This window comes from Dunckerocampus dactyliophorus, chromosome 13 (genome assembly GCF_027744805.1).
Source record: "Dunckerocampus dactyliophorus isolate RoL2022-P2 chromosome 13, RoL_Ddac_1.1, whole genome shotgun sequence".
In the NCBI taxonomy this organism is placed as follows: domain Eukaryota; kingdom Metazoa; phylum Chordata; class Actinopteri; order Syngnathiformes; family Syngnathidae; genus Dunckerocampus; species Dunckerocampus dactyliophorus.
Window position 1 is genome coordinate 3,062,698 of NC_072831.1, and position 26,823 is coordinate 3,089,520.

A 26,823-nucleotide genomic window follows, 5' to 3' on the forward strand; every position below is an offset into this window, starting at 1 on the left:
TTTACAGACCAGATCAATATGGAATATCCAACTTAATTTTTCATCTCCAGTGACACCTAAGAATTTAACATGAAAAGTCAGATAGTAATAGCTCGTTAGCATAATAAATGCTAACCGAGTCGTTCATACCCAACTACAGGGAGCTACACTTCCCTTTGATCGGAGGTGCTAATGGCAGGAGAGGATTAGACCACAACTCCGCCCAGTCTTAGTGTAAGGAACCAATAGGAGGAGAGTGTTGGCACACCAATTCCGCCCACTCTTACTGTATTTAGGTCCTAGGCTACCAGCACTTATTAGTTCGCTGACGAAGCTCTTCGGATGAGGAGCGAAATGTCCCACACCTTCTTCACAGAAGTACAGATGATGAAAAATCAGAGTTATTTCAAAGTTATGTATATAGATTTTGTTGGATTAATTACAATAATTTTTCTTTTTGTTACAAAATAAAATAAAATGTAATTTTGAAGTATTGAGAGGAAGTTTATTGATCTGAAACCATCCAGAAACAGACGATATAGATTTATATATAGGTATATACACATTTATATTCATATACATTTTATTTTTGTAAAATACTCTACTACTAATTGATGTGAAAATGTGCAGTGTTACACACACTATACTGTATGTTACTTTGTTCATGCTAAATGCATTCCAATTTTTTGGATTGAAAATCAGAGCGACATTTATTGAGTGTCATATTACCTTATGTTATTGTGACAAATACATCACGTCAGGCTTTCCACTGCAATTTTAAGGTTAAAAGCCCGGTAACTTTATTTTCCTAGCTTGTTTTTGTTGAATTCATTGAAGGAATACACTAGGAAGAGTTGAAATGTAACATCTGAAAACATATTAAAGCAATACAGCTGATAAACGGATCTAGAATGACACACTGCCATTTTGGGGAAGCCATGTCCTGTGATAGTCACATGACTGTCACAAGACAACCACTCCCAAATCTTTCCAATTCATCAGGGGTCACCAACCACCAGGACGTGGCCCGGTTTCGGTCGGTGGGAAAATTTCAGGTGCAATGATGGAAAAAAAACAAAAAACACTTAAAACTACATCAACTGTTATGTAAATGGATATCAATTTTGGAAATAATGGCTGTTATTTGATTCTAAAACTAATATGCTGTTAGAAATCCAGTTGTTTTTGCATGTTTATGGTATTTGTTGCGAGTGTACACTGTATTCGACAACTTTCTCCCACCCTGCACAGATAGGCCTCTATACTGAATTTTTACCCTTTTTTCACCTCATATTTGCTCCCAAATGCTGATACTATGTGGAAATGCATAAAGGTAAGATTTGATGACCTTATTGAGTGCTAATGTGCAGAATTATTGGTGCACAACCTGAAGTTATTTCATGCTAGGAAACAGCGACGTGATAATCTTCTCTCTGAAAAACAAAGTCCAGGCTCGTACTGGTGGGTGTCCGCTCTGTACACAATACGTAATCAACAAGAAACATGAGATTACTATCGTGTGAGAATCCCCTCCCTGTCTGCCGAAGATTTGTGGGAGCATGAGCCCGTGCGTGGGTCCAAAAAGGTTGGGGACCACTGCTGTGCATTGCTTCGGGGCTTGCTGAGTTCACATCAAACACAAAGCTGGATCGAAGGCATTTGAACTCAATTAAATTTATGGGTTAACAGTTGATTACATTCTAAAATCATTGGTAGAGTCGACTCTTGTGTTGGAAATTCTCCGCACCCTAATAAGGCCACAAGGACCACTTTAGTAAAGTAATTAAACAAATTTCACCTCCCTTACGTGTTTGTTAATCTCCAATTATGAGAAGGAATAAGACTCACACTCCAGTTGAAGATTTGCTAAATGTATTGAAAATAATTCAGACAGAATAATTTCACATTCTTCGGCTATCCGGGCTAAATGTCCTCCTAATGTCCTCCTGCGGCTTCCTGACCAGAAGGAGTGATCGCTAGTCCCCTCTGCATTTTTAAAATGGTTTTCATCAGACCTTTGGTGCCACGGTATCCCAAGATACTGTATCTCATCCCTTGCATTCGTTGCTGATGTGTGTGATGGCTCCAGCTGAGAAACGTTGTAGGACTCTCAACAGCACCCTTTTCAGTACAATTACCATTCCGTTAACAAATTAGTAAAATATTATTTCTATAATCAACTTATAATAAATATTTACTCACTTACAATACACTTTTTAAAAACAATACAATTTTAAAAAAAAGCATATTGAAGCAAATGCCACATATTTTTGATCTAAATGAAGCATTTCCAAGCATAAAATGATTAAATGAAGTAAAATAAATGCATTTAGACACATTAGGCACATTAGACACATTAGACACGAATTTCACGGGTTGGACACACCGGGTTTTCAAAAATATCTAAATTTATATATCATGCTGTTTTGTGGTTGAATACGGCCTATTATTAGTCAAAAATGTGCACATTTAAGCAAATGTTACATATTTGATTGCCTAAATGAAACATTTTCAAGCATAAAAATGTCTGAATGAAGTAAAATATGAATATTAGCCATTCAGAAGACGAATTCAAAGACGATGATAAAATACAGTATTGTACACTGGTCAATAGATGTCAGTAATGTTACTGTAATGTTGAGACACACAAGCACCAGACTTGGGCAGAACAACAGGCTTTTATTGCAGCTTTGAATCATCTCACAACAGGCACAATAATCCCTAATAAAAATCCACAATAAAAACACGGGCTACTGTTGTGGCCGTAACCCACACCAAGCTAAAACTCAACTCTGAACCCCGGATGTCACATCCTGTCCGCCACTCTTTCAGGTCTCGTGTTATGTCCACTATATTGGGTAGTAGGAGTGTTACTTCATGCCTAGAGGGCTCTAATAATCTTAAAATTATTATTAGCGTACTGAGAAGTGCTCTAACTATGCTCTAACTACCAACATATTAGAAATTCACTTGTCGGGTCTAGAACCAATGAACCGTCATAAGCGAGGGATGACTGTACTGTTATGTTTCCTCCCTGTCTCCTAGTTTCAGAGTCAGACTGCTACGTATCTCTTTCTCTGCCGACGGCCGCAGCGAGTGAATACAACACGGCAACCGTACGCAATAGTGACAACCCAGAGTGGAATGAAACGTTCAGCTTCAGGGTCCCCTCCCATCTGAAAGTAAGTCAATAGGACATCAACAGACATCAGAGCATCTGACACTTAACCCAACGCAACATGATTCATACGTCAACAAAACCCTTTGTCCTTTTTTCTGTTCGTACGCTGACATGTACAGCAGAGGACTGTAAAACTGCAAATGGTACAAAGAAGAAATGTCCTTTGTTTCGCCAGAATGTTTTGGAGATCAAGCTACATGACCAGGACCCCGTTTCATCTGATGACCTGATTTCAACCGTCCTCTTTGACCTCAACAATCTCCCATTAGGGAAGAAGGAAGCGGTGACTTTCATTTTAAATCCTGAGGTAGGATCGAGCAGGAATAAAATGTTACTTTACATTCATGTTGTCGCGACAGGATCGGCCTCAAGACCGCTTTTGGGGCTCTTGGTCTCAGACATCGGGGACCCGTCACATAGCGGTGCTGTATGATTTCATTGTCGATAGAATGTGTTTGGATAGAACCAGGATTCAAGTAATGTGACGTACATCAGAAAATACTTCAACTGCTGTCTTCTATGACTGCAACAGCCATGAAACATTTCTACACTCTCACAATCTGGAGATTTGTGAATGCCTTATCCCTTCAAGCAAATACAAGGAAGAGAACAGTGATTAAAAATTCAAAACATACAATCACCAATAAGGGAAAAAAAGAAAAAAGATCAATAAAATACAATAACTACAAAAACAAAAAGGCTAAATACAATGTACAAAGCATATGTTGATGATTTTGTAAAAAGGATAAATGCCAGAAAATGAATGAATGAGAACAGGTCCTTTAATTCCTTACCTTTTTTCAATTGTACATTATTACGCTGTCACGGCGTGGCGTGGTGTTTTCTTGGCCTCGGGATGCAGAGACGAGACCCATGTGCAGGTAAAAAGTCTTTCATAGTAAGTCTCAAAAGCGGAACAGAAAGCAGGGAAGCTTGTGGAAGCCACATAACGAGATGCAGGGAGGCAGAAGGTGCGTGTAATCATGCAACCAGAAACAGAACAAAGCAAAACAGGAAGTAGTACAAAATAAGGAAATGGAAACCGGAAGTAAGGCATGAACAGAGAACTGTCATGCAGGCGGACATGCAGGGGCATGACCTTATTTGCAGTTCACTCTCTTGCAGTTTTTCCAAAATGTGGATTTGAGCAAATAATTCTCTTCAATTAAGCATTTTCAAGCATAAAAAATGTTTTAAATGAACTAAAATACAAATACAGTTTAAGACATTACAAGATGTTGATGAACTGTACTACACTGGCCACGAGGTGTCACTAGTGAGTAACATGCATCAGACTTGATCACCAACGACACACCCATGAGTCGTGTTTATGTCTTAAATGGCTTATTTTCTCTTTTATTGAGTAAAGGGGTTTTAATTCATGTTTAGAGGGCTTTAATAATGGTTAAAATTGTATTTAGAAAGCCATAAACAGGTTGTCTATGCTCTAACTACGAAAATATTCTGTTTATTGCTATTGAATCCTACTTTGCGGAAATTCTCTTACGGTGGTCGGGTCTAGAACCGATTAACTGCCATAAATGAGGGATTACTGTTGTCTTGTTCTTGCCTCACATTGCCTCGGTCTCGGTCTGGACTCGTCTAAGTGTTTACCTTGACGAGTGTTGACTACACCACTCGTGTACGAGTACATGTGGACTACGTGCTTGTCATTGTTGCATTCAACGCCATGCCGTTGCTCTTCATGTTGCCGTGATCATGTTTTCATGTTTTTTTCAGACAACAGATCACATCATAATGGAGTTTGAGATGTTCCACAGGTGACAGACTCACATTGCTCTCATTCATTGCATTATTTTTTTGTAAATATTGCTGTCAGTGTTGGGAAATGCACTATTTGACAAAGTTCCTCCCTTTTTTCTAGTGAGGAACCCCCTTCTGAATATGTCAGCAATGGCATCCTTCTGGTAAGGAACGACATGTGCAATGTAGTAAATACTACTCCTAGTGTGAGTGTATTGTAGGCATTGTACAGGGGGGTCCTGTCCTGCTCATTTCAAGGGCTTTTAAAATGATATTGCAATAGTACAATGAAAAAAAAATAAAAATATGTAACAATATATTGAAATCTACTCATTTAATCTCTACTACGTTACTGTGCATCACTCCTCACAAGGCTACACTCTGGTTTTTCATTTATTGTGTGATTTATTCATGTATTTATTATCTTCTGCTTTTTTTCTGAATGACAAAATCTTGCAGTGTTTTAATCTTGTGACGTCCCTAGTACAGGGTAAATCTGCATTCTTTTCCTCTTGGCCAAAACACTCAGCCTCCTGCCCCGACCATGCCAACCTGTTGCGATTGTTCAGGTGTTCAGGGGTTGGCACCAGTGCCTCACCCCCTGCCACCGCTCAGAGTTGCATAGATAACCTCCCCAACCCCTGTGCTAATGGTTATCAGCAAACAGTTAAGAAGAATTGGAACTTGGACATGATTGGATGAATATTGGAGAGTCCGATGTGGAACCGTACTTTGTCCATGAAGTGACCCTGAGGTAGGTAACCAAAAAAATTTCCCGTCGCTGTCTTACTCTGGTTTAGATACACAGCTCTTTCAGTACATAAAAAACACACTTTCTGGCTGCCATTTTTAAGAAAAAAATGGTCCTGAGCAAAGGTCACCATTTGAGGCTGAGCACCCGGTAAGTTGCCATACTTGAAGATTCTCGTTCATCCAGCTCATTGTATCGCTCAGGGCATCGAATCCTTCACAACTGGACTGTTCAGATTGTCCAGACAGAAGGCGTTTCACCTCTCATCACTTCATGCTCAAAGACTAGATAGGACAGCTCCAGTCTACGTGTACATACTTTGATGGAACTTTTAACAAGTGTCATCCTCTTACAGACGACCTGATCCACCTGAGCTTAGGGTTGTCCTATCTAGTCACACTAGAGCTGTCCTATCTAGTCTCTGAGCATAAAATGATGATGCCACCTTGGATAAGAGGCAAAACGTCTAGGGTCGTAAATGGACTTCACAAAGTTGCGACATGAGAAACTCAAAAGATCTTCATGGAAATCTTGTGAAGTTGTCATACCCGACCGTTCACGAGATTGGTAGGATAGGGCCCCTTTATGTATTTCATTTTGTCATGCATATGAAATGACCTCATCTTTCGTTCCTCCAGGCTGCCCCATTCTCTGTTTTGGACGTCAGTGTTGACAAGCTACTAAACAATTATGGTATTGTATATTAGCTGCAAGTGGAATGGACAATTCTGGTCACACTTTTAAAGTTTACACTGTTTGTCAGGACTGATACTGGTAAAAAATATATACTGGTCCAATTTGCAAACATGAATTTGAGCTGACTGTTGATATACAGGGTGTCCCTAAAGGCTGGGCATATAGTATACAGTCATCCCTTGTTTATGGTGGTTAATTGTTTCCAGATCCGACCTTGATAACATAAATATTTAATTATATTAATGATACTATTATATATATATATATTAAATCATTTTTATTTTAATTACGTAATACATGCATTTTGTGTCTACAGTACACTTTGGGGACACTCTGTTGTGTAAAATGATGCTGTCTTGAAATGACAATGAAAAATTACTACTTGCATTCAGAATCATAATACACACACTGGATGATCTATCATGTACTTATGTTCTGAAACTTATGAAGTTGCAATTGGAGCAGAGATCCTGCTTGAAATCAATCCTACAGTAATAATGTTTTGACATGTGCTTGATAGATTTTCTGGGCAAAGTGATGACGCTAAAGGGTGCCTATCCTGAAAATCAACGCTTGTTGGCAAAGGAACTCACTAAGCTGCGTTTCTACATCAACAGAGACCTGGCCACGGAACTTGGAGTGGCAGTGAGTTTCAGCTTTTCCTTTTATTTTGGGTTGGACTGATCATCTAAGGTTCATTTTAAAAAGTATGGAAGTTGTTATAATAAATACACCTTGCAGAGACCAATTTTTAAATTGTATTTAACACAGGAGGTTGTCAATGTCAAATCTCGCAGCACACATGAAGGATATCCTATATCAAATACAGTCATAACAAGATGAAATGCAAGAATGAAATAAAACAAGAATTAAAAGAGAGAGAACACTCCCTTACTTTTATCCCTGCACAGTGGAAGGGCCGTTGCAAGGGAGGAAGAGAACGGTTTGTTGGGAGGAGAAAGTCTCAAAAATCACTTGACTTTTCACTTTCACTTTTCTTTGACATAGTACGGCCTCACGCTTGGGAGGAAGGGCAAAAAGGAAGCAAAAAGTTCAATCGGTGATGTTGTCTTTCCTTCCATGGTGTAGCGACACATATTCTTCCTTTTTCTGTTTCTATGGCAGTTGTCACCAACCTTTTTGAGACCACAATCCTTTGCCTCGGCCGTGATCCTGCACAAGATCTACGCCCCCACCCTCCCAAACAAGCGGGATATACATACTGTATATCTGCCATATATATATATATATATATACATACAGTATATACTGTATATATACAGTCAAACTTGTCTATAGCGGCCACTAGAGGGAGTCTGCAAAAGTGGCCGCTATAGACAGGTGGCCTCTATAGACAGGTTGGCGTCCAGTTTGAATATATACATATATATATATATATATATGTAAAGTATATATATACAGATCTGATGAGGCGAATGGTGTCTTTTTTACGCCGTCTGCTCGAGTGTTCCAGCAAAAGCGGGCATAATATAAATAAAATATACTGTATATTTCCCATTAGATATTGTCGCATATCTTCACCTACATTTTACATATTTAATGAACTAAAGTTCATTAAATATCTTATTGAAATGATCTGTATGAATGTCTAATATCTCTATAGTGTACATTTTTCCCTGGTGTAAAACATTTGGAGACTACAGGATACATAAATAGATGAGTCATTTGCTCCTGTGAAATTGTGTAAGCTTAGCTCTAGAAAGGTCACTCAAATGACTTTTTAGATTTCTTTTGGAAAATGAATGCAAATATTTTTTTTAATTTCTCTTCTTCTTCCTTCGCCATTTTATTAATTGTTTAATGCATCATACATAGCTTCTGTTGCTTATTTGCTCCTGTATTATTTACTCCTCCATTATTTATATTAATCTGTTTTGTATTTGTTCATTTTTATTTGTGCTCATTTTAATTACACTTATTATTCACTTATCCGTTTTTATTGATTTATTTTCGAACATGTATTATTTTTTATTCTCTTTTACCTTCATGACTGCACAAGCTGCCAGTCTGTTTTTTATTCCTATTCAATTATTATTTACTCTCTTTATGTATTGTAAATGACCTTGTTTTCTAATTATTTATTTGTTATTCTTATTTTATTTACCCTTATTATTCACATCCATTTTTAAGGTGTGAGGGCCCTTTTAAAACTGCTATGTTTATTAATATTATCATTATTACGCATGTTTTGTCCCATTTTTGAGTTCCTTAAAGTGCATGAAAAAGCACCAAAATTTGCAAGTGCATCTGGTCTGGTGAAAAATTTGGTATATCTAGGGTCCCAAACACAAACCCCCAAAAACTCACTCAGTTGTGCCCCCTTTACATTTTGCAAAAAGTGGCCTCCGCCAACACTTTCATAAATTGTCACGAAATTTGGTGGAGATTTCAATCATGACTGGATGCACAAAAACGTCTCAGGAACTCATGCTCCAAAACAAACAGCAAGTCGGCCATTTTGGTTTCTGGCGGCAATTTTTGGTAGGCACTTTGACCAAATTAAAAAATGAAAATCACAGATGCTAGGCAGATGGGCAATGTTACACTGCAAAGGATTTTAGGCTGTTCCGTGACATGTGGGCGGGGAATGGCAATAAACTGTGATGATCAATCAGACAATTTGCCACTAACTGTAAAAGTTTCTAACTCAGTTCTCCACTGTCAAAGCTTTACCATAGTTGGTACATATCATGAGGACGACACCTTGAAACTATACAAAGGTCATTTCCTGAATTCGTCTCAGCGGTCAGGTTAAATAATGTGATATATTATTGTGACTATGTAATAACATCTGTACTATTTACATGATATTCTGCATATTTTGTGCATATTTCTTTCAGGATGAAAGTTCAACAAGGCTTCAGCCCCTACCGCCAGAACACACTAGCAACGTGTCCCTGGTCATTGATCAGGTAAGAAGTGCTTTGATTTGACTTTGGGTCAGATTCATCGTGAATCATTTGGACAATGTGTTCAATTTGACAACTGATCAACCAGAAATCCTTTGAAAGTTGTTTGTAGGGTTGGATGCAGAGACACTGGTAGAATAGTCAAAAATGTAGTCTTTAATGTGCAGCTCATGTAGCACGCATAGTCCTCGGGCAAAAATACAAAAATCAGGTACTAGCCGTACATGTGTTAGAGATTATTATTAGACTTTTAGGTTCAGTCTTATAGTTTCCCTTAGGAATGCTTTTATGATACCCCACTCAAATAGAGCAACTAGAGTTGCACAACACTTACAGATAACTAACTCATGGACAAGTACTGAGAAGAGAAGATAGTAAAAGGACAAACTATCAACATTTAAATTAATTTGATCCAATCTCTCACGCACAAGCTTAACTTTCACTTTCTAGAGGGGCACGGCGACAGCTAAATAGACTCTGTGTACCCTCATCCTGGACTCTTCATCCATTTTCCTCATTGATGCTGGAGTCCAGCGCTGTAACCAAATATATTGCTTTTCATTTTCAATACAATTTGAAACCATTTTAAATTGTGCCATCACTGACTAGACCACTGGCTTCGCTGGCGGTCCAAAGAACCAGGAAGAATGTCTAAAGAGAAGCAATAGTCACTACAATATGAACAAAGAGACAAACCAAAAAATGAGGCAGTGACATCTGAGGCTGCTCAGACGTACGTATGTCGCTTCATTCGTACAACATACAGTAAGTTGGAAGACCAACGGCTGTCAAATTTGGAATAAAAGCACTGACCTTGCAGGCTTCATATGAAGGTTGCAAGAACTACGCGCGATCTGTTCGTTTGTAAGAAGCACAATTGGTTCTGCACATGCGCGAGACCTACGTCACTTCCTCCACTCGCATTTTTTACAACAGAGCTTCTGTGACGTCACGTGTCATCGCAATAGAACATCGGAGTACTCATGGCACCAAAACATATTCATTTTGTTATTTTTGCTATGCAAAACACCATTGAAAGGGGCATCTTTCCTATGTTACATGTGTGCTGGAATGTTGACATATTCACCCTTTTTAAAATTTTTTGCCGTTAAAAAACAAACCAGTGAACAACTGGAGAAGAAGGAGGAAGTGGTGTCACTTCAAGAACACACCCTTTTGGAACTTGGCATGGAATACGGTGCTTCCATGTGGTTGTGGTGTATTCTTTGGTGATTTTCTGTTGTTGTTATATATGTTTTTTTTTATTTTTTATACCCGCTTGTTGTGTGACAGGCTTTTGCTGGAACACTCGAGCAGACGGACTAAGTCAGTTCACATTTCCAAAAGACACCATTTGCCGCGCAGGTTCTTTATTGTTCTGTTTGGCACATTTCAAGGACAGTTGTTGTTCAAAAGGGTTGAGGTTGGGGATTTGGGAAGGCCATTCCAGAAGCTTAATTTAAACTGCCATACGCACTGCAAAAAACAGATTTGAGGTGTTGATATTGTCCTGTTGGAACACCCAATTGTGTCTGTGTCCAAGTTTCAGCCGCATCGCTGTTGATTTGAGGTGACGCAAAATCGCTCACCGGGCAGCAGGTTGTCCAGAAACCAGAAGGTTTGTGGTTTGTTGCTCGCGCCCTCCACCAACACTCACTGTTGTTGTGTCCCTGGGCAAGACACTTCACTCACTTTGCCACACTGGGACATGAATGTTTGGTAGGTGCGAATAGCCACGTTTCCGTTAGTCTACACCGGGGTTTAGATTGGCACTGCCGATGTGTGATTGAGCATGGAATGAATGAATGAGTTTCCTCTGCAGGGTGGCTTGGCTCTCCCTTAAAGATAAGGTGAGAAACATCGTCATCTTACCTTGAGAGGAGCCAGATGAGGCGACTCAGGCATCTGATCAGGATGTCTCCCGGACACATGCCTGGGGAGGTGTTTAGGGCACATCTGACCTGTAGGAGGCCGGAGACGTTGGAGAGACTATGTCTCTTAACCGGCCAGATAACGCCTTGGGATCCCAGTGACCCAGTGCTTAGTCTGTGACCTGACCCTGGATAAGCGTAAGAAGATGGATGGATGGATACATGGAAATGGATAGAAAAATAGATGAAACTTGGGGGAGGACAAGAGAAGGATACAACGGTCACAGTTCTTGGCTTAGTCACGAGAAGCCTTGTCATCAAGTTCCTAAGTTACGTATATGAAACATCTTGGCGTGGTTTTCATGTGAGGGTCATGTGACTATGCCAAGCCATGGCTTTATTAACCTCGATAAACGAGAGATTATTGTGATATCTAACACTACAAAAGTTGATTCTTGTTATAAAGTTGACTGATGATGTTTTTTTTTCCTTTCACAGGACAGAGTGGACTTAAATGTTGAGACACATGAAAGGTAAAGATCGTACTTTTTACAAATATCACCTAAATGCAGGTAACACAGTATGCCACAAAAATCCAATACGGTCAAACCTCGAAGTTTTCGAATGATAGGGTTTGCAATGAAAATATTTGCTAAAATGCTGCCCCAGTCTTTGTATACCATCTTGGCTATCGTACAGCCGAAGAAAAAGTCTGTTTGTATCCATGAGTGATGTTAAATGTTCTTTTAACTATTTCTGCATGTTTTTCTGCAATTATTTTCTAAAGTCTATTTTTTATTCATATTTTTGGGTGTCTGGATTATTTGGATTTACATTATTTCTTTTGGCGAAAATTGCTTCAGTTTTTGTACCATTGGAAGGAATTACTTTAAATTCTGGAGTATAAACCGCACCAGTGTTTAAGCCACACCCACAAACCTTCGAGGGATTTTTTTTTTACCTATATAAACCACACAGGTGTATAAGCTGCACGTGTCCCCGTTATAAAATGGCATATTGTGGCACGCACGACAGGAGCCAATCATGAGCTATGAAAAAACCCACAAAGAGGTCATTACTAAATACAACAGTCTGACTCTCTGTGTCATCTTACAAACAGCATTAAACTCATCACACAGCAACTTAACGCTCAAAAGGCATACCTTAGAAATATATAAACAAGTACCAATACGAGTTTAAAATATTAATTGTTTAGTGAGGAAAAGGGAGCTCTTTCTTTAGCAGGAGGCAAATCTTGAGCTATCAGTGCAATCAACTCTCTTTTAGAGTTTTCCCATAATGCATTTAATTTGAGCAGTGCTTTTAATTGGAGGACAAGCAGCGTAGGAAATGGATGGATGGCACGGCAATGCTACCTCTGTCCACCAGAGGGAACCAGAGAAGCCTGGAGCGCAGAGCCCAGGAGGAGGTTGACGTCATGCAGTGCAATGCATTATGGGATAACTTTAAAAGAGTTGCTTGCGTGAGTGCACTGATAGCTCATGATTTGCCACCTGCTAAAGAAAGAGCTCCCTTATCCTCACTAAACAATTAATATTAGCTCTGGAGTGAAGGAGATGTCACGAGATTAGCCATAAATTAGCCGCAGGGTTCAAAGTTTAAGAAAAAAGTAGCGACTTATACACGGAAATTTACGATACTAACGAAAACTAAAGTTAGACAGTACTTGCATTCAACATGGACGCCAACCACTTTGTTTTTGCCTTGACAGTGTCGACAACCATCTCGCAGTGCGTCTGGATTTTGACATCCCACAGCAAGAGAAAGAGTATCTGAAGAAGAGGAAGCTTTTTGTGGGGCAAAATATGCAAAAACTTTTTGGTCTGGACTCTCCGCCATCACCAAACAAGGTACCAACACAACAACTAGATTATGATGCAACTGTAGGGCACGATTTTCAGCTTGGTCCAGTCATGGTAACCTTTCAGACATGATGGTCAGTATGCTGGTCTGAGGGTCCCAGAGCTGACCCTCGACAGGGCCTTGCGATCCCAGCATATTGTGATATTTTCCTTTGAATGAAACTCCCTTAACTCCTCTCTGGGCGTACTCACAGCAGGCCCGTCATACCGTACTTGAGCCCGCTTTACACCAATGTAAACCACGGCACGCTGGGCTGGTGTGGTTACACGTGGTTGTGAGACCAGTTAGTACTGCCAAATTCTCCAAAACGCCTCTGGAGATGGCTGATGGTTGAGAAATGAACATTCAGTTCATAGCATCAGCTCTGGTGGACGTTCCTGCAGTCAGCATGCTTACTGCACGTACTGTGTGATGAAGCTGCACAGTTTGGAGTGGCCTTTTGTTGTGGCCAGACTACGGCACACCTGTGAGAGGTGGGTTATCTCGGCAAAGATGAAGACAAATTTGTCCTCAATATTAAAAACGTCACCACATAACAATGTGATATCGTTTTTTTCTCGATAATGAAAACAGATTTTTATTAAATGCTGTATAGATGGCCGTTCTCGTGGCCGTTCACATGACCAAGATGACACCAGAGTTTGTTCAGGCACAGTGCAAGCCCACGTCCTTTGTGCTTTCCACAGGTCTTGTGCTCCTGGCCGCTCTGACTGCTCTGAAGTCGTCTAGCTCCCCATGTTAGCATCTGGGACGCTAGCTGTTAGCCATTCAGAGAAGCACAAATAAACTGCACTCCCTGAAGGTGTTGACGTTCTTGCCAGCTCGTCGATTTTGAAATCACACCAATGAAGTTGCTCTCATGGCATGTAAAAATGTGCTTGAATAAACAAGCAGAGCTGCTTGAAAGGCAGCCACTCATAGAGGCAGTGTTAATTCCACGACAGGAGATATGTTACACATATTGGTAATTGGGAGTTGGACAATATCAGAAAAAAAGTAGACAGATAGACAGACAGACAGACAGACAATAATAATAATAATAATAAGGTAACAAGTCCAGTCCTGTCCAGTCCAGTCCTTCCACAACAGGAGATATGTTGTTACACATATGGGTATCGGTTTATAGCGTAATCGTAAATGGAGAGCTGGACAATATCGGCATATTGGTTATCTGCAAAAAAAGCCAGTATCGAACATCCCGAGCTTTTTAAATTTCTGCTGTTGTAGTTAGTTTTTTTAATTTTCCAACTATTTCAACTTTCTTCCTGTAAATTTTCTTCTCGACTTTATTCCCATGATATTTTGACTTTATTGCCATAGCATTCTAATTTTTTCTGCAACCTAATTTTCCAACAATGACAACTCCATTCATTGTTTGTTTCTCATATTTTTCCTATGTTTTAAAAAGTATTTTTTTATGACAATTTTTGTCCTGTTAGATTACAACTTTTTTGTGCTAACATGTTGACTTTATGCTTGTGAAATTTTTCCTGATTTAAAAACCTTTGCTGTTTTAAACATTTTTTTTGTAGAATGTGCTGAGGGCCAATGAAAAAATAGCCGTGGACCGCAAATGGCCTCCGGGCCACACTTTGGCCAGCCTGACTCACTCTTCACATCCCTGTGAAAAATGTAGATTATTCTACAAGGCCTGGGGGGAGAAAAAAAACGAAAAGTATTTTTTTTTTTCTGTGTGTTTGACGATATTTCAACCGCTACTGGTGGGGGTTAAAGTCTTATTTTTTGGGATGTTATTTGTTTATTTCTAAAATACATTTTTTGGTTGAATCACCAAAATGTGCTTAGTGTCAACATGCTACTAGCATAAATACCATGTAGCCATATTTCATGTATTTGATCATTTTATCCAAAACATTACCTCCTGTTACTTTCAGTCCTGTTCTTTAGTGGTCTCAGCACAGGAAACTTCTACAAAAATGAAATCAAGATGCCAAAACACAGTCTGAGTAGCTCAGGTTGTGTATTATCAGATTTAGAGTAGAAAAAGGAAATGAGACGTTTATTTTGAGAGTTGTGGCACGGATTGGATGGAATGGCTCATGCACACTTTTAAAGTTGTACAGAAAAGTCTCCACACGTTTCATGCAGTTGTCCTCCCTGTCCACATTCGTCACTGCGTCCATCATCAAGGTTTCATTGTTATTATACCTCGGATAAGCAGAAGAAGATGGATGAATGGCTGGATGGATGGATGGATGGATGGATGGATGGATGGATGGTCTACTTCATAAAGATATGAACAATACATCATTTTTACGATAGGTTTACTGTAATACAGACAGCAACAATTCATTAAAAAAGGGTTGTAATTAAATTAAGAGTACATTTGTGTATTCTTTATGTAGGTGCCAACGATAGCACTGGTGGGTTCGGGAGGAGGAACCAGAGCAATGACAGGACTGCTTGGTAGTTTGAGGAGCCTGAAGGACTTAAACATCCTGGACACTGTGTCTTATATCACTGGAGTATCTGGATCTACTTGGTAAGTTTAGTTAGTCGGTTAGTTAGAAGTCATGACTAAAGGGATAGTTTGGATTTTTTGACATGAAGTTGTATGACATCCCCATCAGCTTTGTAGTCCAATAACAGCGACTTACCCCCCACTTGGTCTCCCAAGTCCAGCTCTGGTCAGATTTCTGTGATGAAGAACGTAATGCTGGGGACATTTAAGTAAAGAGTTTGTCTTCTGAAAACAATATGCGTTCAAAAGATGAAAACATTTGCATCACAAAGATGGCTTCACAAAGTTGATGTAAAAAAAATCAAACTATCCCTTTAAGAACCCAGTTGATCCATCCCTATTTAGGTGTCTCAATTTTCTTATGGGGACATGATCATGGTGATAATGTGTAGCGATACATAAGATAGCATATTGTATGACAAAGGAAAGAAAACTAATATGCAATGGACAAGTGAATAATATGAGTAGATAGAATACGAATCAATTCAAACTGATAGATATGAAATGAGATACATGACAACAAATAGAGTAACGATAATTGATTGAGATGAAATTCCCCAATTCTGAGTAATAAGACTCACACATTGGTATTAGATTTGCAAAATGTATTTAAAAATATGTCAGACAGAATAATTTCACCTTCTTCAGATAGCTGTCGCTCCTAATGTCCTCCGGTGGCTTCCTGACCAGAAGGAGAGAGAATCGGCCCATCCCTGGTCCCCTCTGCCTTTTTATGATCGTTTTCCTCAGACCATCGGCACCAAAATATCTTATCCCTTGCATTATTTGGTCATACGTGTGTGATGACAACAGCTGAGAATTGTGTCTTAGCTGACTCCTAACAGCACCTTTTTCTGTACAAAATAGCACATGCCCTCCTGGCATAGCACATCCGTCTGACTGCTGAATCCAGCTGGTCCCAGTTGTTTATAGATTGTTATCTTTGTGTTCCCACTCCCCTTTCACCTACTTAAAGCAATGTTCATCTATTCAGCTGACAGTTTAATACAGCATTCTTTCTATAAAATACTTGTTTCCACTCACTCAATTAATAGATATATTGATAAAACAGTTACTTCTATAATGTACTGATATTAAGGCACCTAGTTAATAAACCAATCAATAAAACAGTTTCTCTAAAATCTACTTGTAATAAATCTTTACTCACTCAGCTAACAAGTTAATAAAACAATATTATCCTGCAATAAGCACATAGGAGTAAAAAAGTGATATACAGTATCTTGTGCAGGGATGGTAAAAGATAAGAAAAAAACAACAGACAAAATAAAAATGCATCAGTGACTTATAAGAATAATTAAAATTATAGTAAATACAAATAAATAAGGATAAATAGGAAAAAGAAGAAAAAAAATGTTACAAAATAAAAGGTAAAAATAAAAATGAATAGCTGAATTATAAGACTAAATAAAATTATTTAAAAAAATAAATGAATAAAGGATAATTAGAAAAAAGAAGGGAAAGCGGTTAAAAAGATAAAAAAAAACAAAGTGACTAATAAGAGTAAATAATGGATAAATAAGAAAAAGAAAAAAGTTAAAAACTGAAAGATAAAAAATAAGTACACAGGAAATGAATCAATACCGTACATAAATAATAAGAGATAAATAAAAAATGATAGTAATAAGAATTGATTGAATAAGCAAACGGGAAGAAAACAAAAACTGAGAAAATAAAGCGTGTGCGGTGAAGAAGGTAAAAGAGAAGAAAATATAAAAGATTTTTAAAAAGTGTGTCACTATGGGGTTGCTGCTGTCGAAGACCCAAAATAAGGGCGCAGGACAGGAACACTCGCTCCTGTCCTGCGAAACATGACAAAGTGACTGATAAGAGTAAATCAAATGACAATAAATAAATAATATATGTTAAAAATAACTAAAAAGATGTAAGATAAGTGAATAAATAAATAAATACAGGAGTAAACAACTGAGAGAAACATTGTATGATGTATTAATAAAGGCTGGTTAAAGATAAATAACTCATGTGTTGTGTTGGAACTGGTATTCATGCTTCATGCTTCTGAATAATGGATCATTGAATTATGGAAGCAATTGTTAGTAAAGAATCTAGTATCTCTATATCGAGTTGTTTGTATGACAGAGTATTAGGGCCACACTGCAAAAAAAACACAATCTGAGATTTCAAGAATAAAGTCGTGAAATACTATTAAAAAGTAGTAATATTACGAGAATAAATTCCTAAATTCATGAGAATTAAGTGGTAATATTACGTGTCATCGTGTCAGAGGGAGAATAGAGCATAGCTCTTTAGGAATGAAGGGAACTTTCCTCTTGCTTTAGGCAAGTTTTTATTTAAAACGTGGCAGCAAAACAGTAGTTGAGCACAAGCAGATTAGCATGGGTAGCCCTTCTCACTTCCGCCTAACTTACCGAGGCCCTTGCACATGCCCAAGGCCAAAGGTTACATGAGTCTTTTCATAGTTGTCTCAGGCAATGCCTTTAACATTTTTTTTTTCTGGTCGTAATATCACGAGATTAAAGTCGTAAATTTACGAGAATAAAATTGTGAATTTACAAGAAAAATAAAGTTGTACATATTATTCTCGTAATATTGTTTTTTTCTTGTAAATTTATTACTTTTTTTCTCATAAGTTTACGGCTTTATTCTCGAGATCCATCCATCCATCCATCCATCCATCTTCTACCACTTATCGGTGCTTATCGAGATCGGGTCGCGGAGGCAGCAGCAGGGAAGCCCAGATTTTCCTCTCCTCGTCTACTTCGTCCAGCTCCTCCCGGCGGGTCCCAAGGCGTTCCCAGGCCAGTTGGGAGACTTAGTCTCTCCAACGTGTCCTGGGTCTTCCCCGAGGCCTTCTACCGGTCGGACTTGCCCTGGGAGGCGTCCGGGAGGCATCCTGCCATTTGCCCAAGCCACCTCATCTGGCTCCTCTCTATGCGGTGGAGTAGCGGTTCTACTCCGAGTCTCTCCCGGATGACAGTGCTTCTCACCTTATCTCTAAGGGAGAACCCAGCCAGCCTACTGAGAAAAGTCATTTCGGCCGCTTGTACCCGTGATCTTGTCGTTTCGGTCACTACCCAAAGCTCATGACCATTGCTGACTGGAGGAACGTAGATCGGCTGGTAAATTGAGAGCTTTGCCTTTCGGCTTAGCTCTCTCTTCACCACAACAGACCGATGTAGAGTCCGCATCACTGCAGACGCCGCACCAATTCGCTTGTTGATCTCGCGTTCCATCCTTCCCTCGCTTGTGAACAAGACCACGAGGTACCTAAACTCCTCCACTCTCATCCCCGACCCAGAGATGGCACTCCACCATTTTCCGGGCGAGAACCATGGACTCCAACTTGGAGGTGCTGATTCTCATCCCGGCCACTTCACACTCGGCTGCGAACCGATACAGTGAAAGTTGAAGTTCACAGCTCGATGAAGTCAGCAGGACCACATCATCTGCAAAAAGCAGAGACTCAATCCTGCAGCCACCAAACCTGAACCCCTCAAAGCTCTGGCTGCGCCTAGAAATTCTTTCCATCAAAATAATGAACAGAATTGGTGACAAAGGGCAGCCCTGGCGGAGTCCAACCCTCACTAGAAACGGGTCCGACTTATTGCCGGCAATGTGAACCAAACTCTGACACCGGTCATACAGGGCTGAGGAGTGTGATTCCACGATAGTTGGAACACACCCTCCGGTCCCCCTTCTTAAAAAGGTGGACCACCACACCGGGCTGCCAATCCAGAGGTACTGCCCCCAATGTCCACATGATGCTGCAGAGTCGTGTCAATCAAGACACGCCTACAGCATCCATGGCCTTAAGGAACTCCGGGCGGATCTCATCCACCCCGGGACCCTTCCACCAAGGAACTTTTTGACAACCTCAGCAACCTCAGCCTCAGAGATAGGATAGCCCACTGTGGAGTTCCCAGGCTCTGCTTCCTCATAGGAAGACGTGTCGGTGGTATTGAGGAGGTCTTCAAAGTATTCTTTCCACCGATCCACAACATCCCGAGTCGAGGTCAGCAGCATACCATCCCCGCTATACACTGTGTTGACTGTGCACTGCTTCTTCCTCCTGAGACGCCGAATGGTGGTCCAGAATCTCTTCGAAGCCGTCTGGAAGTCGTTCTCCATGGCTTCTTCGAACTCCTTCCATGTCCGAGTTTTTGCCTCAGCGACCGTCAGAGCCGCAGACCGCTTGGTCTGCCGGTACCTGTCAGCTGCTTTCGGAGTCCCATGAGCAGAAAGGCCCAATAGGACTCCTTCTTCATCTTGACGGCATCCCTCAACACTGGTGTCCACCAACGGGTTCTGGGATTACCGCCACGGCAGGCAACGACCACCTTACGGCCACAGCTCCGATCAGCTGCCTCAACAATAGAGGCACGGAACATGGCCCATTCAGACTCAATGTCCGCCATCTCCCTGAACATGGTCGAAGCTCTCCCAGAGGTGGGAATGAAAACACCTTATGACAGGGGACTCTGCCAGTCGCTCCCAGCCAACCCTCACAATCCGCTTGGGCCTGCCAGGTCCGACCGGCATTCTCCCCCACCATCGGAGCAAACTTACCACCAGGTAGTGATCAGTTGACAGCTTCGCCCCTCTCTTCATCCGAGTGTCCAAAACATATGGCCGCAAGTCCGATGATACGACCACAAAGTCAATCATGGAAGTGCGGCCTAGGGTGGACACCCTTATGCTTGAACATAGTGTTTGTTATCGACACTCTGTGACGAGCGCAGAAGTCCAATAACAAAGCACTGCTCGGGTTCAGATCAGGGGGCCGTTCCTCCCAATCACGCCTCTCCAGGTCTCACTGTCGCTGCTTACGTGAGCGTTGAAGTCCCCCAGCAGAACAAGGGAATTCCCTGAGGGAGCACTCTCCCTCAGTACTTCCTCTAGAGACTGCAAAAAGGGTGGGTATTCTGAACTGCTGTTTGTCGCATAAACACAAACAACAGTCAGGACCCGTCCCACCACTCGAAGGCGGAGGGAAACTACCCTCTCGTTCACCGGGTTAAAGTCCATATTCTGGAGATCTCAGATTATTATTATTTTTTCAATGTGGCCCTAATACTCCGTCATACGTTTGCGATCAGTCAGTGAGGTGGAATGGACGGCCACTCCAACAATTGAGAGGAATGTGTGTCTTTCTGTAATTGCCATGATTTTTCTATGCATGTGTGATATTTTTACTCTGTTGGTGTCATGAACAGGGCTATGTCTGCATTGTATCAAGGAGAAAACTGGTCCCAAGGCAGCATAGATGGTACCATCACTGAAATCAAGAAAGAGATAAGTAAGGATTTCCTCAGTCTCTTCACTTCGGAGAAACTGCAATACTACAGCAAAGAAATCGAAGAAAAGATCAATATAGGGTATATCCCATCACAAACTGACATGGCTGCCCTCATATATGAAGAAGCTGTCTTTGGGAAGGTAAGCAGCTCAACACTTACGATATTTCTTCATATAGAATCATCTTAATATGGGTTTGATCTTTGCAGAAAATGACCAGTACCCTCTCCGAGCAGCAGGGAGCAGTAAATGAAGGCCAAAACCCCTTCCCCGTATACACTGCTGTCAATATGAAGGACAAGGCAGGCTGTGAGTCTGAAGCTGGTAAATTTCATTTCTTTTCTTTGGACACCTTCTCCTTCATGCAGGCGGTCCTCCTGTTCCATACATACACACTCATAAAGTAATAATCCTTAATAGTTCAGCTAGAGGAATACACTCCTGATCAAAATGTTAAAAGCAGTCGATAAATGGCAAGAATGTACATTTTGCACTGTTGGATCTTAAGGCGGTTCTAACTACAGCTTCAAAATGCAAAAAGAAGAAATGGGAGCGAGACAAAAGATGTTCAGAGAACACAATTTATTTACAACCAATAGAGGTGTCATGAGACACCCAACTCACGAGACGAGACAATACACGAGATTGGGTCCATGAGAACGAGACAAGACTTTAACATTGATTTTAAGAAAAGAACAATGAAAAAATATGACTGGACAAACAGACTTTTTTATTTAACGGAGGCCCTGTCCACACAGGAACACTCCTGAGATTTGTCTTTTGGCGGGTTGAAAAAAAATGTGCGTCCACACTGCGCCGGATTAGTGAATAGTTGCATCCAGATGGAAACGGATCACTCAGTGAAAAGGATGTAATACACAAGGCACACCTGTGTGTGGCGCTGCAAACAGACACACAGACAAAGTGGAATTACTTCTGCGATTCATTTCGTAGAACAAGACAAGAAAATATCAGGAGAATGTCGACTGGGGTGAGTCATGTATGTCCGAATATTCAGATATTATGTTGGCTTGTCATCAAAGATCACTTCTGGTCACATGATGGCAACGGGTCGGTGACGTCATAATTTTCAGAAAGAAGCAGGTTACGTGTCTACACGGAAACGACAAGACGGCGTTTTCAGATTTTCCCACTTCCCACCGGAGTCACAAAACAATGCAGGTGCATTTTAAAATGTTTATTGTCCCACAAACTGATGTTCAAAGATATTATTGTCAACATTTAATGAGAGCAAATAAACTGCTGTTATGATAACACACTGTATAATAATAATAATCATACAGCTCACTGTTTTTCTCTTATCAACGTGCCTTTGTCTTTTCACATCAGGGCTGTCCGGCATTCCTTTGATAGTTATAAATAAAATAAAATAATTTAAAAAACAACATATACATACATTATACATACGGTACATATACATTTAAAGACAAATCTTTGTGTTTTTATTAGGTATTTGCTTCAACATCTTAGCGTTTTCTAGATACATTATACATTTCTGCTCTATTTTTCCACTTTTGGTGGGTTTTTGTTTATTTTATGTGCAATGAGCCACGTTCCACAGATGGCCCTGCACCACAATTTGGACACCCATGCATGTTTTGCCAGGAAGGCGACGGTAAAGGGTGTCCAAGCTCTACTTTCTTGTTGTATTGTTTTTGTTTTTTTTTTTTACAGCTTTCAGACGTGCATTGCTCCGGCAGTGGCCATCTGCCAGAGAAGGCTTTTAAGAAGAAAAAAGCTTTTCAAAGGACTCGTCTCCTTCAAGGCCACCAAATTGGCAGTTTTATTCTCTGATGAGGAAAAAATGTAAGCATGACAGTCCTGGTGGCTTCCAAAGTTAAAAACACCTGAGATGTTTTCCACACGAAACAGTGGAGGGGGCACCATCATGATCCTTCAATGGAACAATGGAGCTTCAGGTTGTGCAGGGGCGCCAAAGTTAGTTTTGAACTAATATCCTTAGTCATGTGTGAACAGCCCATCTTGTCACCATTGTTTTGTAAATGAGGCAAGGACGCTCTACTCTCTACTCAGTTACTGAAAGGGAACTGATGGAGCACCTGAGGGCGCTCTCTCCAGTACTCCCTCTAGAAACTCCAAAAAGGGGGGTATTCTGAACTGCTGTTTGGCGCATAAGCGCAAACAACAGTCAGGACCCATCCCCTCCACCCGAAGGCAGAGGGAAGCTACCCTTTCGTTCACCAGGTTAAACTCCAACGTACAAGCCGCAAGCCATGGCGCAACAAGAATTGCCGCCTCTGCCCGTCGCCTCTCACTGTTGAACAAACTCCAGCCCCTCTCGAGAGGACTGGTTCCAGAGCCCTTGCTGTGCGTTGAGGTGAGTCCGAACTTGTCAACCTCGTGCACCAGCTCAGGCTCTTGCCCTACCAGAGAGGTGACATTCCACGTCCCAAGCTTCTATAGCCGAGGATCTTCAGCTGCCTCCCAGCTCACTCTGCACCCGATCCCTTTGGCCCCTCCCGTGAGTGGTGAGCTCATTGGAGGGGGGAGCCATGTTGTCTCTTCGGGCTGTGCCTGGCTGGGCCCCATGGGCCGCACGAGGTAGTGCAGGCGTCCGTTGACATTGGTACGGCAGAAATGTAGATGAGACACTTGCCATCGTGCCCCTCCTCCAGGCCTGGCTCCACAGGGGGGCCCCGATGACCCGCGTCCGGGCAAGCGAAAACATGGTCCAATGATTTGTTTTAGTATGGTCCTCTGGGCAGAAAACCCTGGGACTTCTAGCAAGAATGGCACAGCTACTCATGACTCACTCCTTTTCTCAACATTTGATTTCTATTGTAGGGGTTTTCTGACTTTTTTTTAGCTATGCTCTTAAACTTTTGATCAGCTGATGAACAGCCTATTTCACCTTAATGCTTGTTTGCTATAAATTGTTTACTCTAAATCACAGGTGTCAAACACAAGGCCCGGGGGCCAGATGTGGCCCGCCACATCATTTTATGCGGCCCGCGAAACCCTTGGAATGATGCATGTCAATAATGCACTTCACCTCTGCCCTTCGAAATGTATTTGATCTGTTATTTTGACAGAAAAATTGTACTGCATGCGGTTCTTCTAAACGTCAGTATTATCTAATCACGCAGCAAGATATTCCAAGCATTTTTCAAAAACAAATAATTGAATGTCTCCTTGTCACCATGACATTCTCACTTCACTTCTCATTTCCAAGCAAGTTATCCATCAATTTGTTAGTAAAAATATAATAATCTAATGCATGGGCAACTGTAATAATATGATGAGGTTATATTCATATTTAGATTCATAAATACTGACAGTTACAAGTGGCCCTCTGAGGGCAACCGTAACCTCGATGTGGCCCTCAATGACAATGAGTTTGACACCCCTGCTCTAAATATTAGTGTGAGAGACTCGGTGATCATTTAGCTATCTTTTAGGTATGACTCACAATAAAACTCCACATAGATCGCTGTCATAGGAAGAGCGGTACGTAGAGCGGAGGATCTCCTGCATTAATGATCAAGCTGAATGCTGTAAAATGCCAATAACTTATCATGTGCCATTTTAAATCCAAAATGATCAGAGTGGTGTGAGTTCACGCCATACGAGGTTGGCTTTCAAAAGTACGGGGCGTATGTGAAAGCTGAAGACTTTGGCAGTCAGTTCTTCCTTGGTCATCTCATCAAAAAACTCCCAGAAGTCCGTATCCCTTATCTGATTGGTAAGAATATTTTTTCCCTGCTTTTATGCTACTTTTAATTTAACTTTCTATCATCAATTCAACTTTTCCTTGCAATTCTACATTATGTAGGCATTTGGAGCAGCTTCTTTTCTGTCAACGTGGCTCAACTATTAATGCAAGACCCTCACCCGGAGCAAGACTGGGAGACCTGGTTTGGCCCAGATATCAGCGACTTAGGTAAAGCTCTATTATATTCCAGCACAAAGTCCATTTTTAGAAACAAAAGTCAATTATTGTGCAAAAAATATACATTATTGTCTTAATTGATATCAGTCGACATTCGTTCAAATCTGTGACACACAGGAAATGGAAAAAGTGAATATCCACAGGCCATACCCGGCCTGCCAAAGTTTTATTGTTTTATACAGAACATTACAAACATTTGTCCAATTTTAAAGCAGCAGCTTTTTTTTCGATGGGCCTCTACTGTGCAGGATGTGACTCCTCCCCCAGTCCAGTCATCCCTCATTTATGGCGGTTAAGTGGTTCCAGACCCGGCCATGATAAGTGAATTTCCGCCCAGTAGGATTCAATATTAATAAATGGAATATATATTTTTAGTTATGACATAGAAAACCTGTTTGCGATCTTCTAAATACACGTTTTAACACTATTAGTCCTCTAAACAAGAAATAACACCCCTATAGTCACCTTTACACTCCATTATGCAATATAGTCGATATAATCAGAGAAAATAAGACAAAGTAGACATGAATAAGATAACATAGACTCACACATTAGCAGTTCCTTGTTCCTATTAGCCAATATAGTCGACATAATAATAGTAAAGAAGCTATTTAAGACATAATAAAACTCATGTTCATGTATGTCACAGTAGATGTGTTCCCTAGCGGGAGCTTAATGGGGGACAGACAGGAAGTCGGTGGTTCGGAGTTGAGTTTTAGCTTGTCGTGGGTTATGGGCCCAGCAGTATCCCATGTTAATATTACAACTATGATGTTATTATTATTGTGTGAGATCATTTAAACCTACAATGCATTTCTGGCGATCACGTGTGGTCATTGTCTCACCGAACATTGACACCTTGTGGACAATGTAGAATACTACATTCACTTCTTCATTCATCACGAGGTTTCTGCTGCCTTGTATTTGTATTTTAGTTCATGGAGACATTTTTATGCTTGAAAATGCTTACTTTAGGCCAAGAATAAGTACAGTTTGCTTAAAAATGCACATTTTTGTTCCTAATAATAGGCCGCATTCAACCACGAAACAGTGATCATTCATTAATGAGCTACTTTGTGAAAAAACAGAGCAAGGCGCCATGTTTAAAACGCAGTGTAGCGAGGGATAACTGTATTCTTTAGCAACAGCCACTGTTTTACTGCAAAAGCAGCACACAGGTGCAGTGTTTCTAAAAGTTGAAAGTATTGTATATACTTTCAAAGTATATAGAAAGTATGAATACAAACAGGATACCGATCCCTCGCCACGCCGCACTTCTAAATTCATGGCTTCATTCTATTTTTACAGATATATATAAATTAGTAAGTCACGCTGATTGTAAATTTAATTTACTAATTTAATTTACTAATTAAATTAGTCAATTTAATTAGTTGCCTAATTAGTTGCAATAATTTACTAATTAAATTAGTCAATTTAATTAGTAAATTACTAATTTACTAATTAGTAATTAGTAAATTACTAATTTACTAATTACTAGTAAATTAGTACATTTAATAATTTACTAATTTTGTAATTTCAATTACTAATTTAAATTGTGGCCTATTAGTAAATTTATATGTTATATATATATATATTTATATTTATATATGCGAGTCACAGGTGTGTAAATGCTGTGATTCAATCGTTTTTGGTGTGCAATCATTTTGGAAAATGACAACTTCGGTGCAATGGTATGAATACTTTTGTAAAATTAAATACAGACTTATGCAATCTATCTATAGCAAAGAGTGCTTGTGAACAAAAACAGTGATGGATTGTCATGTCTGTGCTATTTCCTTTCATGCAAACAGGAGAAACACACTTTTCCTTTGTTCTGTGCCGAGAACACAGTTTTGCTCATGAGTATGAATACTTTTGCAACCCACTTTAACTTGTCTTTCAGTATTTTTTCACTAATAATAGGCCATAGTCAGCCACAAAACAGCCATCATTTATTAACTAATTATTATTTGAAAAACCGCACGATAGCAGGGGGCCGCATTGTAAGACATATGACATAAATACTGCCTGATCTGCCATAGCACTTCATAAACAAACA

At 40.2% G+C, this 26,823-nt stretch overlaps 1 protein-coding gene across 2 annotated transcripts in view; it reads left to right on the plus strand.

The window, feature by feature from the left end:
• LOC129193084 (cytosolic phospholipase A2 beta-like) overlaps positions 1–26,823 on the plus strand; it is a 57,613-nt gene that overhangs the window by 17,711 nt on the left and 13,079 nt on the right. For both annotated transcript variants that reach the window (XM_054797698.1, XM_054797699.1), the window contains 14 exons: positions 3,025–3,161; positions 3,336–3,467; positions 4,901–4,941; positions 5,046–5,088; positions 6,314–6,368; positions 6,892–7,016; positions 9,233–9,304; positions 11,671–11,705; positions 12,905–13,043; positions 15,423–15,559; positions 20,752–20,974; positions 21,043–21,157; positions 24,420–24,557; positions 24,648–24,755. In XM_054797698.1, coding sequence (XP_054653673.1) covers positions 3,025–3,161; positions 3,336–3,467; positions 4,901–4,941; positions 5,046–5,088; positions 6,314–6,368; positions 6,892–7,016; positions 9,233–9,304; positions 11,671–11,705; positions 12,905–13,043; positions 15,423–15,559; positions 20,752–20,974; positions 21,043–21,157; positions 24,420–24,557; positions 24,648–24,755 — 1,500 coding nt within the window. The remainder of the gene's footprint in view (positions 1–3,024; positions 3,162–3,335; positions 3,468–4,900; positions 4,942–5,045; positions 5,089–6,313; positions 6,369–6,891; positions 7,017–9,232; positions 9,305–11,670; positions 11,706–12,904; positions 13,044–15,422; positions 15,560–20,751; positions 20,975–21,042; positions 21,158–24,419; positions 24,558–24,647; positions 24,756–26,823) is intronic.